Source organism: Triplophysa rosa, linkage group LG5 (genome assembly GCF_024868665.1).
Source record: "Triplophysa rosa linkage group LG5, Trosa_1v2, whole genome shotgun sequence".
Classification (NCBI taxonomy): Eukaryota; Metazoa; Chordata; class Actinopteri; order Cypriniformes; family Nemacheilidae; genus Triplophysa; species Triplophysa rosa.
Window position 1 is genome coordinate 14035480 of NC_079894.1, and position 16263 is coordinate 14051742.

The following is a 16263-nucleotide window of genomic DNA, read 5'->3' on the forward strand; positions in this document are numbered from 1 at the left end:
TTATTACACTCATAAAAACTAAATGTGTTGTGTTCAGAAATGAGCACCCCTTTACATATGCTTTTTTGATGAAAAGCCTTTATTGGTTATGAGAACAAATAGTAACAGGTGTCACTGCCACTTTACAAGTACAAATCAATTCTGGGTGTTAAAAAAAGATGTAAAAAGGTCCCACAGCAAGTGATCATTGTTTTCAGAACCAACATAATGATATAATACAAATTTGTTTTCAATAAAGCAGTTAAATTAACAGGAATGTGTTAAGAGTCGAGAGGCAGTTATGTCTGCTGTTGTTGTTCAAGTCCACAATACATGTATCAAACAGAACAGCAGAACTCAGAATTACAGATGACGTTAATGAAAAACTAAATTATTAGGTTTTTAATCAGATAGTTACAGCATATGTAGGACCATCCAGATACTTGTTGTCCATCATTAAGCCAGCTAGGATCGCTCTTTTTGTAATTTACAGGCGCATTGAACTGACTTTCCATATTTTGACTATCTACCGCTGGAATCTATATAAAATACATCAAAACCACTTAAATTACACATACTTTGTTTTTTTGGGTAACCACAATGTGTTTTGAGCGTTGGGTGCTAGATGCTTGCAAGATTGCACTTCGGTTGTCTGTGTGCTTTTTGAGTTTGTTTTATAAACCATATAAAGTTCCTGCTGTGCTCAAATAGTTTCAAGTGAAAACAAATAACACAACAAATATTTTGCTTTTTGGTGAGTGCCAAAACCGTTAAACCCCCTAAACCTATGCTCGTGCAACAGCAAATGAAGGCTGCATTACCTCTGTTACACTTTCAATTTTAAAGCTGAGGGCAGAGCACTTTGTAGTATTGTGATCACATGATTGACGTGAATTGCTGCGATGAGGAAATCTTCCTCTAGGTTACAGTGCAGCAATTTCAGTAACGTTTGGCAGCACAAGCACCTCAGCAAAAACAACCATGGCCTAGTTACGATTCACAAACTAAAGCTCCCGCTCACTTCCTCCAACAATGAGGCCAGCACATTTGGAAAGCGAACGTTGCAAATTAAGCCATTGTTGGAAAATATAAATACTCAGGGCTCATATCACAGGTTGAGTGTCTACTGTAAATGAAAGAAAAGCTGATTGAGAAAGAGCAGGATATTACAGAAGCCACATCATTGTAGTATGATAGTTCTAACATTTCAGATTTAAAATCATTTTCACAGTTACCTTTGTTCACACTGATTCGGTTCTTCTAACTCCATAAAAGCCATTATTTAGAGCACTTCGATATGCAGTGAATCAGAAATCGTTTAGATTTCATTTTGTGAACAGCTTTGAGGGAGCAAGCTGATTTTTTCAGAGTCAGTGGACTGTGGCCTGGCTAGCACAGTGTGTGATCTTATCCATAGGATAAGGCTCAGTTAGCTAGCGGAAATATCCATAGGATAGTCTGTAGCTTGCTCCTTACAGCTATGTTCACTGAAAGTGGGGTTTCAATGTTACAAGTATGCTTAAAGAAATGTTCCATGTTCAATAAGAAAACTACTGACAGTATTTGTGGCATTATATTGATTACCACAAAAAAAAACTCTAGGTACTGTAGTAACAAACATATCACAGTAAAGAGAAGTCACCATAGGACTGTCATGATTAATAATGGGAATCTAGGAAATGATGCCCCTTGTTATTCTGATTGTATGGACCACAAGGTTTACACCTTCACAAGTCCAGATGCATGTTTCTGATGAACATTATACAGTAAATGCAAGGAAGATGTACTGTAAATGCACTGGACTACAATTAACATTGTAATTTCTTACAAGTATACATGGCACTGCTGTAATAGAAATGGTCTCTGTGTAAAGTCTGCACCGTTGAAAGAATCAGAATTGAACCCAGAACATTTCATTAAGACTAACTTAAAGTTAAATGCTTGTCATTCCATGACCACAATCCCTCTTGAATCTATGGTATGTTTGTTATACTGACTCATTTTAGGCTGAAACACATTTTACATTCACATTGATTCAACTTCATGTACCTCAACTTAAGCGTCTTAATGTTGTAAACACCTGAGGAACATCACTTAGTTTCCTTTATTTGTTTGAATGTCCTTTCATAGCACAACTAACCGCATGATTAATGAAAGATTAAAATGCTTAACAAAAGTTCATCTGTTGAACAACAAAGTCATGAGACGAAGGCATGAAACACAACATCAATCCATTCAGAACACTCAATGCATTCTAGTATCATAAACGGATAATAAAACCTGCAAGCATTGTTAGTACCTCAGAAATGGCTAAAATGCCCCAAATCCTGTGTGTAGTCCAACAACTAGAATTAAAAGACAAGTAGAAGAGATACAATTTTTAAAACGAATACAAAAAACCTCCAGACTGATCGAGTTCATTTGTATCGATTGGCACAAAATGAATGATGATGATGTTGACGTTCAAGTGATTTATGACATTAAGGCTTACTTTCTGAATCTTTTTTCTGACATGGGGAAAAGACACATTCACCACTCACATTTGTGAAATATACGCACAGTGTAGCTTGTGGTCTTAGGGTTTTCAGCTTGTCATACACCCAAAGCACTACATCATTAAATTCAGATTCAAACGTGGGCAGAAACATCAGTGTGTGCTGTGTTACGTGACTATCTTCTAGTGCAAAAGCATACAGTCCTAGATTCTCATCTCAAATGGGCAGGTGTTAATAGTGTGTGGGAAGGCTGAAAGTCAGATTCGGCAGAAGCTGTGACCTATTGTTTGGCAAAACAAAACCATTCAACCCAAGCTTAACCATCATTCTGTAATACATGTGTCTAGTTGGCTCATTGAAGCACTTTTGAGCCCTAGTGACAATATGGAACCATCACAAGACATGGGTTGGAGTTAAATTCTCTTCAGCAGTCAGTAATGCAGTCTGTTACACTAAAACAGGCCAAACACTTGTCAGGTTTAAAGGACGGCAAATATGAGCTTAGTTATATCAGTGATTCTCACAACAACACGCTAGCAACCCGAGACCGAACCATTTATGATGGAACAGACCAAGAGACACATTTGGCCAAGTTAAATGCTATAGTTCACCGAAACTGAAACATGCCTTTTTTGGTGGAACACAAAAGAATGTAAGGCAGGCTTAGTTAGTCTGATCCTTCCAGTGTGCTGCTTGTAAAATCAAATGGATTTAAAACAACACAACATAAACTATTTTAATTTCAGGGTGAAGCGTCCCTTTAGCAGAGGTCAAACACAGAAGCAACAAGACTAAAGCAATGGCCTACAACCTTGTGTCAGCCTCATCTCTACCTCACAAATCGTCCTTCCGTTCAGTACATTAGCCTCTGCACGTGGCACATATTGGGGCAAAAATTTAAGAATCTTTAAGCAGGAAAAGAAAACAGAGAGACTGGAGCACAAGTACCCACACGTCAGAACATCCAAACACTGTCAGAAGTGCATATGTTATACATACAAGCACGAAGAATGACTGATATATACAGAATACAGTCTGTCCTCCACCTCAAGTCTGACATGAGCCCTAGAGACAGAGAGAGAACCAGTGGAGGGTCTTCTATGCTGGTCCTTGTCTCTTTGACTGACTGCAGGATGGAAGGATAGTGTGGTCTAAGAAAGAGAAGCTGAAGAAAACCAGGCCATTTGTAGACGGGAGAAGGAAAGGGGGCGGTCCTGCGTGGCAGCGGTGCACTACAGTGACTGTGATTGGAAAGAGTGGTTCCCTAGAGTCCCACCCAGTGAGGTCAGTTCCATATCCTGAGGAAGCTGTCCCAAGAACCAGTGGCCACAGCCATGCCATCACTGGTCACACCCAAACAGCTGACCCTGTTGTCGTGCCCAGCTAGAACACCTACCACAACAAAGAATGTATTTGGGATGAATTATCAGGACAATCTGTAATGAGTGATTCGATGGCTGACACAAAGCACATGTTTAGCATGTACGTGGGTACATCAGTACTGACCTGCACGCTCCCCCTTTAACGTGTCCCACACATTGCAGTTGAAGTCATCGTAGCCGGCTAGCAGAAGCCGGCCACTCTTGGAGAAGGCAACAGAGGTTATGCCACAGATGATGTTGTCGTGAGAATACATCATCAGTTCCTGGTCCGCACGAAGGTCAAACAGCCTGCAAGTGGCATCATCGGAGCCAGTGGCGAATGCGTTACCATTCGGGAAGAACTGGAGAAACAAGTGGAAACCTATTAACATGATTCATTTCCAAACAAACTCAATTCTGAATAAGAATACAATACAACATTTCAACTATGTAGCATAGGTGTTAAAAAACTATATAACCATATGAAGATCATAAACTGATTTTTCATTTTGACACTCACACAGACAGCATTGATATCCGACACGTGTCCGGTGAAAGACTGTCTGCACATTCCGTCTCTGATGTCCCACAGTTTGGAGGACGCGTCACAGGCACCCGACACGAAGGTCCTGGAGTCTGGGCTGAGGGACAGGCTCATCACGTCTCCGCTGTGCCCTGTGAACGTGGTAGTCTGCTGACCGGTCTCAATGTCCCACAGCGCACTGCAGAGGAGGACAGCTGGGTCACACTCGGCACAAAATTGGATAACTCCTTAGCGTAGTACTCTTATATAAATACATTTTGCCCTTTTAGTTTGACCCAGTTACTGTTTTACAGCAAAATTGTTCAAAGTGGCCAAGCAGAGTTCCTAAAATCAGCCCTGCTCTCTAGACATTGAAAAATCCATATTGGTTGACCAAATTGCTTTCAGCTCACCAATTATTGATTTTATATACTTCATTTACATCATCCATCAACTTCTACATTCATTTGTAACAATCGCTTTCCTAATCAAACAGTCACGTTATAGGTACATGGATTAAAGTGAAAAAAAATCTTCTGACTGATTTTTTTTCAGGCCAAGTCATATTCCTATAACAGACACTTTATCTAAATAGTCGTAACCAATAGTGTTTTAAAGGGAGATGTTTTGAACCCCTTTACGTAGTATTGCCAGTTTGCGTATTTTAAAATCTATTTTTAATTATGAAAAAAGTATACTTACCTAGACAAATAATCAACCATCTATAACTTTTCAGTGCATTTTTTTTATTTATCTTATAAGACCAATGTTTTCTGAACCTCTTAATAATTAACAGAAAAAAGAACAAAATAAAAGCACCACTTAAGACCAAACATTTTGTTTGTATTCGTCTCCAGAGTGGTTTTCACTTTTTCTGCCATCATAAACCATATTCCTGAAGCTTGGCTACACCTGACACCCGTTTCAGTGTTTGACAAGATACAGTGACTAGTTAGAGTGTTTGAGTAGCTTTTCCGAAGTGACCGTTAAGAAGGTAGCCTATCACTTTAACATTTCCATGGCGACGCGGCACTGCTTATCATGTGACACACCGCAGAGCCACAGCAGCTATATGACTGATGCATTGCTTTTACATTCTTTTACTCAAAAAAATTCACAAACTGTTAACTATGTCATGAAATATCTGACATTCCGATTGTCAAATATGTGCATGTGAATGTGTTTTGTTGTTTAAACACTTTTATAATGAACGCGTTAGTTGAGCTATAAACGGGCGCCGCCATGTTTGTTTCTGCCGTGGTCTGAGATCTGTCAGATTTACATCACGTGAATTCATCCACTTCTCTTAAAAACACAAACGTAAGTGCCTGGTGAACTGGTAGAAGAATTGAGTGATCTTAACAATTGCTTACATTGCAGATACTGTGTCTGGTGTGAATAAAACATATCCGTCAACTTACATTTGAGTAGATTGTTATTGCCGCTATATAGACAATCTTTAAATGTATTTTGTGCTTGTAGGCACGTGTATATGTCTGAAGGCTAAATTAAGGCCCAATCCCAATTCTACCCCTTACCCCTACACTTTCCCCTACCCCTCCGTTTGGCGCGTTCACGTGAAGGGGTAGTGGTGTCTCAATTCTCTTTTGGTTGGAGGGCTAGGGGTAAGGGGAAGGGCCAGATAGCCCTTCAAACAAAGATTTTTCGGGACCTCACTTCAAACGAAGGGCTAAGAGAAATTTCCAACATGGCCGCTCACTCGAGCAAGCAGACCCATAAATGTAAGTAATTTTTGCCATTAGTAAGGATTTTTATGACAATTTTTCCTTTTATGTATGTTACATTCAATCTTGTGTTAGTATTTACGGTGATGTTCTTTTAACGTTTGCAAAAAAATCGCTAAAGTTTGCTAGCGGACAGCACTGATTGCACGATACTAGAAAATATATTTTTATGTCATATACCCGGTGCATCGGCACATGTCCTCTGACGTGACGAGCTAGCAACGACGTATATGATGACGTATAACAGTGTAGTAGTGGTGTCCCATTTCTTAGCGGAAAATTTGTATACCTTCCCCTTGCCACTTTGTTTCAAGAGGCAAGGGGTAGGCGAAGGGGTAGAAAATAGAATTGGGATTGGGCCTAAATTAAACATTATGTGGTTGAAAGCACTGAGTAGTTGTGATATGTGACTGAGTCTGTCTCTGGCTAAGTGCCAGCCAAAGCGCTGAATGTTCCAATCACACCGGTGTGATCGTAGGGTTAACAACATTATGAAAAGTGAATTAAAGTCATTAAGGACAGGCTGGAACTCTGCAATTGATGGAAATCCGTCGTAGACTCGCTGCAATTAACAGAAATCCGTCGTAGCGACGGAGAACTTTAATCCATGTGGGTAAGATAGTTTATTTAAATACTCAAAACTGTGATGGCCTTACCATGTGGTGTCGCCAGAGCTGGTAACTATCTGGCTATCATCCAAAAAGCGACAACAGGACAGATAGCCTAGTGAGACAGACAACACAACACAAGTTGGCTTCACACTTCTGTATCTTCCACTTAAACTCACCAAATGACTTTTTCCCAGCATCAACGATGTACAGATTACAGATCCACAGTAAAACATTTGTCTTGTCCTTGTGTGACGTGTTTACCTGTGTGTCCAGGTAGTTCTCTGGTGACTCTGACGTTGCCCTCGCGAGTTTTAAGGCTGTAGATGGAGCAGATGTTGTCCAGGCCTCCACAGGCTACATAGTTCCCGGAGGGAGCGTAGGCACAAGTCATCACCCATGATGACCGTAAAGGAATGGCATGAATCTGGAAAGTACAGCAGAAACAGTTCCCAGATGAATTTAGAGATTTTAAAACATGAAGTGTTGAACAGGACAGCAGGGGGAGCTCATTCTGCACAGAGCCTGGGTCCTAATGCTGGGATCATTTAAAGGGATAGTTCATCCAAAAATGAAAAATCTGTCGTCATTTACTCACCCTCAGGTTGTTTCAAACCTGTATACATTTCTTTCTTCCAAAAATCTTTCTCTGTGTTCATTGGAACAATGTTAGCAATTTTCAGTTCTGGGATATCATCCACTACCATAGTAGGAAAAAAATATTGTATCTTTTGTTCTGTTGAACACATAATGAGATATTTTAAAGAATTTAGGAAAACGGAGCTCTCAGGCACCTTTGACTACCATTTAATTCTTCCTACTACGGTAGTCAATGATGTCCCGGGACATTCTTCCAAATATCTTTCTTTGTGTTCATCTGAACACAATTTATACAGGCATGAAATAACGTGAGCGTGAGTAAATGACAGAATTTACATTTCTGGATGAACGAACCCTTTAAGTTTCATCAATATCTAGTGAATATTAATAAATAAAGAGAAATTTGATGTTTCTGTGCATTTGTTTTGAAAATCTGCTTTTGTGGATTCTGCAATGATATCACACAATACTAATAATGATATGCCATCACTAGGGGTGTGACGAGACACGGTTGTTTTCTGAATATGATTTTGCACAGTGCTCCTTCCTCCACTGACTGAACCCTCATACCCTTCAGTTAGTTAAAACTACGCAAACATCATGTTTTATGCTTACATTGCACAGATGTAAGAGACAGATGATCCGTTTTTGAAGAGGTTTGCCTGTGAATGTATTTAAAATAACAATGTGAACTTGCAATTGCTAAACTACTTGTGGTACAGTCCGCTGCTGTTCAGCAGTGCGCTGCGTGCTCCCAAAGTGCTGCTGGCAGTCCGAGGCACTGCGGAAGCGGAACACGCGCAAATGTTGAAACCGTCCAGCTAGCGCGTGTTTACATAGAGAAACGTTGGGAAAGTAGCGCTGCTGGATGGAAAATCACGTTGTCTTTATGAATGGCCATGGTCACTGTAGCTAACAGCACGCACTTTGTGCAGTTTTTACCAGTTTCTGTTTAGTAATGAAAACAGCTCGCACCACAACAAAATGTACAATCACACAAATGCTCCCAAATATGTTGTGAGGTCGCACAGGTTAAATATATGGAGCATATGCAACTAAAATTGTCGCAATTTTGAGCCCAGCACTCAATCATGCCAATTGCGTGAGGATATTATGTTCTCGTGAGACCAATCGGATCTCACGAGATCTCATCACACCCTTAGCAGTCACTTGTTGGGATGGACTCACCTTGTTTGTGGTGTAGCTGTCCCAGACGATGAGTTTGCCATCTTGTGAGGCACTAACTAGTAACCTTAATATTCAAAAACACAAAGGGGTTAAAATTACAGCAATGTTTATATTTCAATTGCTCCAAATACTGTCAGTAAAAAATATTTTCTTGAAAGATAACTTTCTTGAAAGATAAAGTGACTTTTGTTAATACCCTAATGCATTGTTTTCTTCTGACCTTTCAGGAAAAGACTCATCCCAAACACTGATTGATTGAGATTTATTGTAGAATATTTTATGCATACTTTTTAGTGTTACACAAGCACTATGGGCATGAGCCCGCTTCATCTAACAACTGTGCCTCCTCCCTCGAATCCCTAGAAGGGATGCACGGATGGAGAAAGAGTGAAAGATAGAGGGAGGAGAGGAGGAAGGGAAAGAGAAACTGGAGCAGGAGGCAGCCTGCATAATCCCAGAACACCCCTGAGTTGTGAGAGGCCTGCTGTATTATTCATTGAGTGTACACTGACAGAGCTGCAGGGCTTCTCTGAGAGAGCCCATCCTCCAGCTCCCACCTGCTTTCTCGCCCTGTAAACTGACCTGGAATCAGTGGCCCAGTGCATGGCGTAGATTTTGGCTAAATGGCCTCGAAGGGTCCGCCTCGTCCTCATCTGGATCCTTCCCACTGAATCCAGACCGGCTGTAATCTAACACACAGAATTCATGAGTTACAATGACATTTTAAAGCAAGCGGGACACGGTCATGAACACAAGTCTTGGTGTTGATCACTAGCATGAAATGTGCTGGTAGTTCAGGAGTTATATTGATTATCTACTGTAGATTAAACACCTTGTACACAAGTCACAGCAGCCATACATTTCCAAAAATTAAATTATGAATCACAAAAGTGCAAAAACCAATAGAACACGGGTTGATGTTTAAATTTTGATGGAGGCCTTGGCATGTAGGAGTGCGTTTAATATTTCAGTGCACTTAAGAGCATGTTCGGCATGTATACGTCAGTGGCTGATTTGCATGTCTGTGCTGAGCTCAGAACACGTAGAACGGGAACCTCCATCGACACTCCCCATGATGAGATTTAGGTCATTATCTCTGGTTAGTCCAGAGATGCGTTGAGGAGGACACAGCAGGGATGGTGGCAGAGCTGTTTACCTGGGACAGGCTGGAGTCGCTGCATGCTTTCCTGGCATCCTGCAATGGGATCAGCAGCATGTCATAAGTAGTCATTCTACTAAATACAATGCACGTCAGTTCCACATCAAGTACGTTTTGAATGAGTTCATTTATATTGAACGCGTTCACACACTTGTGCACACTTATATTCTTATAGAGAACTTCCCCTTTAAATGTTCAGCCAATGAGGCACAGTTATCATACAGATAATTTCAAAATGGATATTCGCCAATCCAGCCTAATGCATTCCAATCTAATGCTAGTTTGCCAGGTGATGAAGTGTAGACAGACATGGATTGGTAAATCTAAAAGCGTATTGGATCTTACTCTGATCTGATTGCGCAGCTGCTCCGCCTCCTGCCGCAACTGCTCCAGCTCACTCATGATCCTCCGAGCAATTAACTCCCTTCTGCTTCGATAATACTGAGATCTGCAACACATGAGTCACATGTCAATGAAGAAAGTAAAACGAAGCACTTGTGGCGGATCGATAAGTCAAGGCACTCATCACACTAGATACAGTAAATCGTGAATTTTTATTTCACATGTTAACGTTTTCTCAGAGGTCTCATGAATGTGACAGAACTTCAAGTTCAGATTGTGAGGAACACAGGGAAGTGTGTGTTGTAGGAGTAGGCACTTATGAAATGTTTTACTAGGCTGAATGAAGCCAAAGCTGTATCGCCATTCAACGAAACACTCTAGCTATAGCAGTGCCAACTGAAGAGATGGGCACGCTGTGCTCCTTTGTTTAATGAGGGGCAGTACGGCTTGGCACAGCCTAATAGTTGACTTCCCTAAAATGAAGCAGACACCACCTCCAAAAAATGCTTAAACCTTGGAGAAGTCATACACCAACACCCACATCAGTGAAACCAAAGGATGAGGTGTATTCAAAGGCCATATGCAAATAGTCACTCCAACAGTTATTCCAACCGTAGCCTAAGAATTACATTGCCTTACGGCCTTTAGTCTGTTTAACAGGAAATACAGTACAATATTCAGCAAGTCAAAAAATTAAACACAGGAAGATGAATTGGCAAACTTCATTTGTGGTTTGACACAATATGGAAATACCCCTTAAGACTGCCCTGACCTTTCTGAAGCATATGTGATTTTTGTACATTTCATCATAAAGGTTTTTAGGGAACAACAGTGGCATGGCGAGCATTGCTAAAAACAGGAACATTGCTGGTCCCACCAACCCAACGACAAAATACAGCAAAAGCAAGCAATGTATTTTTCTAAACAAATTCTATCACTAGATTTATATCATTTAAAAACATTAACACACCTACAACCCCCCAAAATATTACGTTAACTCGCGTTAATTCAATAATGGGGTAGCATAGGATAAATAAATATGTCAAGCCTCTTACTCCAAGCATACTGCATTTTTAATCCAACAATTTAATATGTACATCCGGGTGTTTGTTATCAAATCAAATAATCCACCTCCGTCTTAATTCCTAATTTAGCCTATGACAGCCAGAGCCAGTTAAACTTGTAAATAACACTTCAACATTGTGGCATCTATTTTACTTCGTAAACGTTTAATTTAAACTCGTAGGTAGTTTTAATAAGATAACTGTCATTTCAATGCCGATATGAATGCTACATCTCGCGCTGCATGAAGCTAACGTTAGTAAACTATAACAGATTTAAAACCACATGTTGCACTACACAGAAACTTTTATCTACTCCACCGTTTGCATGATAACGGTCTTAAAACACCTCTACCTGCAGATTTTTCTATCAGTCTGGTGAACTAACTGTTAGAGAGTTGTATTATGATTTAGTTGGTTAGCACACAGGCTAGCGAACTGTAACGTTAAATGTACCATGTCAGTTACTTCAGACCACAACACAAACACTGACACATTACCTACTGTAACAACACTACAAATTCCTCCCGCCGTCTGTATCGATGCCTTTAATGCGTAGATTAAATGTTTCAAAATGTTAATTTGACCATTTCGTTTTATTTATATCCAAAACAGGGCCTCGGGCGCCAATTTTACGAGATTCGAGGCAATTCACAGTACGATTACCACCACACCCATACTGATATTGAGAGCATGGCAACAGTTGGGTGAAGGGGGAAACGAAAGCTTTCTGTGTTTTTAAGCCAAGTTATTCAGTGGAGATGGAACAAAAATCAAAACAAATCCGTATTTGTGTGACAGATATAATATATTATAGACAACTTGTTAGAGTTTTTATCCAAAGAATGTGATATTCAATCGTTTCGATCTAAAAGTGTCACCCGCGCTTGCAATGGTTCTGGCCATTAGCTTCCTCAATTATCAAAATGACTTAAGTAGCTTGTTACATTTGGATGAGGTGTCAAAAGCCTTAGATTTGTAACAGATATTGGTGCATGTGACATTACATACATTCTGAATGGGAAGTTAATATGATATTGTGTTCTCTGTAAGTTTAAATTGACAAAATATATTAAAAACACTTAGATGTTTACAATTCAGTGCTGTCTTTAATTGAAAAATAATTAAGAGACCACAATGGTCCTCTTAGTTGTATATCAAACTTTCATTTACTTGTTAGATTTTGAGGTGAATCCTCTCACAGAATTACACGTTATTTAAAGCCACAGTGCATGTTTGATACTTCTCAGGTAAACTTTCAATGTCAAAAAATAAATTTATATTTTGCCTAGATTAAGTATATTTAATATAAAAATAAGATATAGTGTAATATTTAATGTAAAACATTTCACACATAAGGATTCAATTATAATACCAAATATGAAAGCATCATGTGGCATGCCATGGGTTAAAAGACAACCATGGCAAACTCCTCACCCATATATTGATCTCTCCTGCAGATATGAAAACCAAATGAAAGTACACAAATAAAAAACAAAACCACGAAAGTGACAAAACCATTACATAGTGACTTCAGGTCTTACCTGTTGTGTAGGTGGAGTCCTTCAGTGTGAGGCTGGTCAGTGGAAGCACACAGCTCCCTCCGTAGTGTGTGTGTGTGAGCTGGTGTTGATGAGAGTACTGTCACTTGAATAGGCAGTGAGTACTTTAGTAAATGACCAGCACATCTACAGTGAGAGCTGCTCATAGTGGTGACAAGGTGGGGTTGGATGGGGAGGCTGGGTAGTGAAAGTGGAAAGATGAGGTCTTAAAGAGACAGTATTGATGTCGCCATCTGTTCAATTTGTCAGTGTCACAACTGAGTAAATATTAAGCAAAATATGTATTGTTCAGCACCTTTAATTATTAACCATTTGTTTAGATTATCTGTGTGTTTGCACAAAATGCTGGAACGACTGCCATTTGTTTGATCGCGTAACGAAGGGCTGTCAATAATTTATTAAAATGGAAAGCTTTTTTATAATGCATTGTCCACACTTATTTTAAGTTCTTCATTGAACTGCTTGCTGTTAACTATACAGACAAATAATTTGCTCATCAAAACATGTCTCCTAACTTATATAAATATGCGTGATTTTAACAGACAAAGATTTCGCATTTAAATGAATGTCGATTGCAAGAATGGCAACAGTTAATTAGAACAAGAGCAAATCAACCTTGAAAGTAAACAGAAGTCAAATTGAGGCCTCTGAATTGACTTGCATGCATCTACCCAAAAATACTGTCCGCACTAAAAAGATTCCAATTACAAAGGAAGTATTTTGAGTCACTATATATCTAAGGATGATAGGGCATGAAACACAACCCAGCTGAGACATCCACCTCACATCCTCATTGTTCCCTAAAACCCTAAAGAAATCCATAAACTAATTTAAGCTCCTTCTCAACAACACAGCTTTATTTTCAGAGCTTCACTGATGCCACTGTCTAAAATTTCAAACCACCGTGAAGGGGAAAGAGGTTGAATAAATATTCATGCTTACAAGGTTATTCAAAGTTATGTGTTAACGCAAATAGCAGGGACATAGACCTTACATTTGGGTCTACAAATGCAAGGTATTGCAATAAGGGCACTTTAAAACTAAAGGCCTTTTCAAGGGATGTTCTGCATGTTTGTTTATTAATTTTTTTGTATCATCCATCCGGTTCCAACATCCCCATTCAAAAGTAAAAGTGGCAGTCAGATGGAAGGAAAGCCAAGTTCCTGTGAGGGGGTGGGGTTTCGATAACAACTCATGCACCATGCACTCCTTTTTAAAGAAAACAGAGACATTATATTTCAGTTCTTCTAAAATACAGTTTTAATAAATTGGTTATAAATGCATTTTGAGTTTACGGATTACCTGATATGTAAGTGGGATAGAAACATGATATTTGACAGCTAGACATGCATACATTGTATGACTGTTCATTCCATGAAATGATCATTTTTACATTATTAAATAATAGGTAACACTTCAGTGTAGGGGGCAATTCTCACTATTAACTAGTTGTTATTAGCATGCCTATTGTTGGCATATTGGCTGTTTATTAGTACTTATAAAGCACATATTCTGCATGACCATACTCTACATCCCTAATCCTATCCGATACCTAAACCTAACAACTACCTTACTAACTATTAATAAGCAACAAATTAAGAGTTTATTGTGGAAAAAGTCATAGTTAAGGGTTTGATAATAGCGAGAATTGCCCCCTATACTGAAGTGTGACCAAATAATAAAATCAAATGTTATTCTGCTATTCTACATATTAAACAGTAATTTCTGATAATATTGATAGTTACATAGGTAACAGCTCTGGTCATAGCAAAACTAGTGTTATATACTACTAGACAAGTGTTTTTAATGCCCCATACTGTGCCCAGATATACACGTGGCATTTAAATATTGTCATATGTACTTAGTTGGTGTTTTAATTTTGTTCTATTGCAATGCAGGCTTTTAAAATGCACATTAATACTGGTTACATTCAGTAATGTGAAAAGGCTGTTTGTGTATCATGCATGCAATAATTTTTTTTTCAAATGACTTAAATCTGTTGTAATATGTAAGCAGTAGGTGCATGTAATGAAGAAGTCTTGTCTCTCACTGCCCGACAGAATAATGCATTGATTTTTTCATGCTATATATCATCTTTCTTTAATTTATCAGCAATTACTCAATGCACCTTCAATAATCTCATCCGACCTCTTATAAGACTTCACTATAGGTGCATAGTGGCAAAATCATAAAGACAAACTTCATTACACACACTAACATTTTTGGTAAATTTAGCAATTCCAGTTTGCATAGTTGTGTCTTCAAAAAATATTCAGCCTAAAACTGAACTGGGCTCAAATCATAACTGTGCTAGTTTACCTCATCAAATGGCTTCTGTTAATATACAGCATCTCTATAATATAAAGGGTTTTCGGTCACAGTAAATGCACTTTAAACTTACAAAGCCCAACAGTACAGCCAGGATGTTGTTGCTTACATATAGTAGATCATTTACAGTATTTGTCAATGTATTCAGTTCTATTTAAACGTTTGGGATAATGCTCCTTCATCAAGTCACTTTCAACATGCTACTGCTTTTGCTGTGACCTTTCATGCAGAGTCTTTGAAGTTGTTCCCCACCGAGCCCTGATCCAGAGTGCCCTGGAGCACACAGCATTAAAAGGGGCTTGCTGGAAGACAGATGGCCTGGGGAACACACCCTGCCTGCACACCTGGGCGTAGATCACCCAGAGAGGGCGTTGCATCCTAAAGTAAAATTCATTCATAATGTCATACTGCACTTAGTGTCACTGGGTTTGGTAGATGACGAGCTGATACACTATGGGTGTGCTTTTTCAGTGGGACAACAGCTCCACTTAGTGGTGAGAAATAAGCATTGCAGTATGTCACAGGTGCATGCTTGAGAAATGGACATGATAAATAGATATTTTTGGAGTGGAGTAATATTCAATGCATACCCATAGACTGAACAAAATACCTCAGATATTCCCATTTGGTTCATTTTTCTCAAGTATACAAAGTCTTTAGATAAGCTTAAAAATATTACAATACAATATAACTAACATCAAGGAAAAGTGCTTGTTGCTCTCATTCTTTCTCTTTAAATATTCACGTCCATCTTATTTATTACTCTAGCTTTAAAACCCTTCATTTTGTGCTCTATTGAATAAATGACCTCCACAGTGGAAGTCCTCTAAAGAAGGTAAAGATGGTCTTTTAGTCCATAAATACACCAAAAATAGCTGGGCACGCTCTGCATATTATATTGACATTCCTCATTCACTCATGCCTAGCTTTGTGCCTACGGTTGAAGTGAATAAAAGATTTCACATGTCCAATATTAATCAAATGTCCATGTTGAAGGCCCTCATTAGAAGGTCCAGATCTCCCACACTGGCTGCCTGGAAAAGTTCTGGCTGGTCCATGAGGGAAAGGGCAATTCGCAGAGCAGCCCAAATATTGCTGGACATCACCTGATGACTCCTGCTCTTCCTCTGCTGGTGCAGTGCTGTCAGAAAGTTGCTCACTGCCTCTCTGTAGGAGAAAAGAAATTGTATGCATAAGCCTTTTTGAGAACAAGAACAGTTAAGAAACGTATTTCCCAAAGGTGCTGCAAGTGATTTTTCAACACCACATATAAAATGACACTTGTAAAAGATCACTCAAAAAGGTGTGTCTG

General features: G+C 39.2%; 2 protein-coding genes across 5 annotated transcripts in view; both read right to left on the bottom strand.

Moving 5' to 3' along the window:
* Positions 1–67: 67 nt before the first annotated feature.
* gnb4a (guanine nucleotide binding protein (G protein), beta polypeptide 4a) lies at positions 68–11731 on the bottom strand. Of its 2 annotated transcripts, none has more exons than XM_057334086.1 (10): positions 11566–11731; positions 10004–10106; positions 9656–9694; positions 9082–9188; positions 8500–8563; positions 6976–7138; positions 6760–6826; positions 4356–4557; positions 3981–4197; positions 68–3866 (listed from the first exon to the last, which is right to left on the bottom strand). In XM_057334086.1, exons 2-10 carry the CDS (start codon positions 10058–10060, stop codon positions 3760–3762), a joined length of 1023 nt encoding a protein of 340 aa, XP_057190069.1. In that variant the 5' UTR covers positions 10061–10106; positions 11566–11731; the 3' UTR covers positions 68–3759. The 2 variants fall into 2 exon arrangements, with proteins under 2 accessions (XP_057190069.1, XP_057190068.1); XM_057334085.1 differs by having other exon boundaries at positions 11562–11731.
* Positions 11732–13788: 2057 nt separating this feature from the next.
* Positions 13789–16263, bottom strand: part of pex5lb (peroxisomal biogenesis factor 5-like b) — a 41186-nt gene continuing 38711 nt past the window's right edge. For 2 of the 3 annotated variants that reach the window (XM_057334183.1, XM_057334182.1), the window contains exon 14: positions 13789–16118. In XM_057334183.1, the coding sequence (XP_057190166.1) occupies positions 15929–16118 (190 nt within the window). In that variant the 3' untranslated portion in view covers positions 13789–15928. The remainder of the gene's footprint in view (positions 16119–16263) is intronic. The other variant, XM_057334184.1, reaches the window with a different exon arrangement.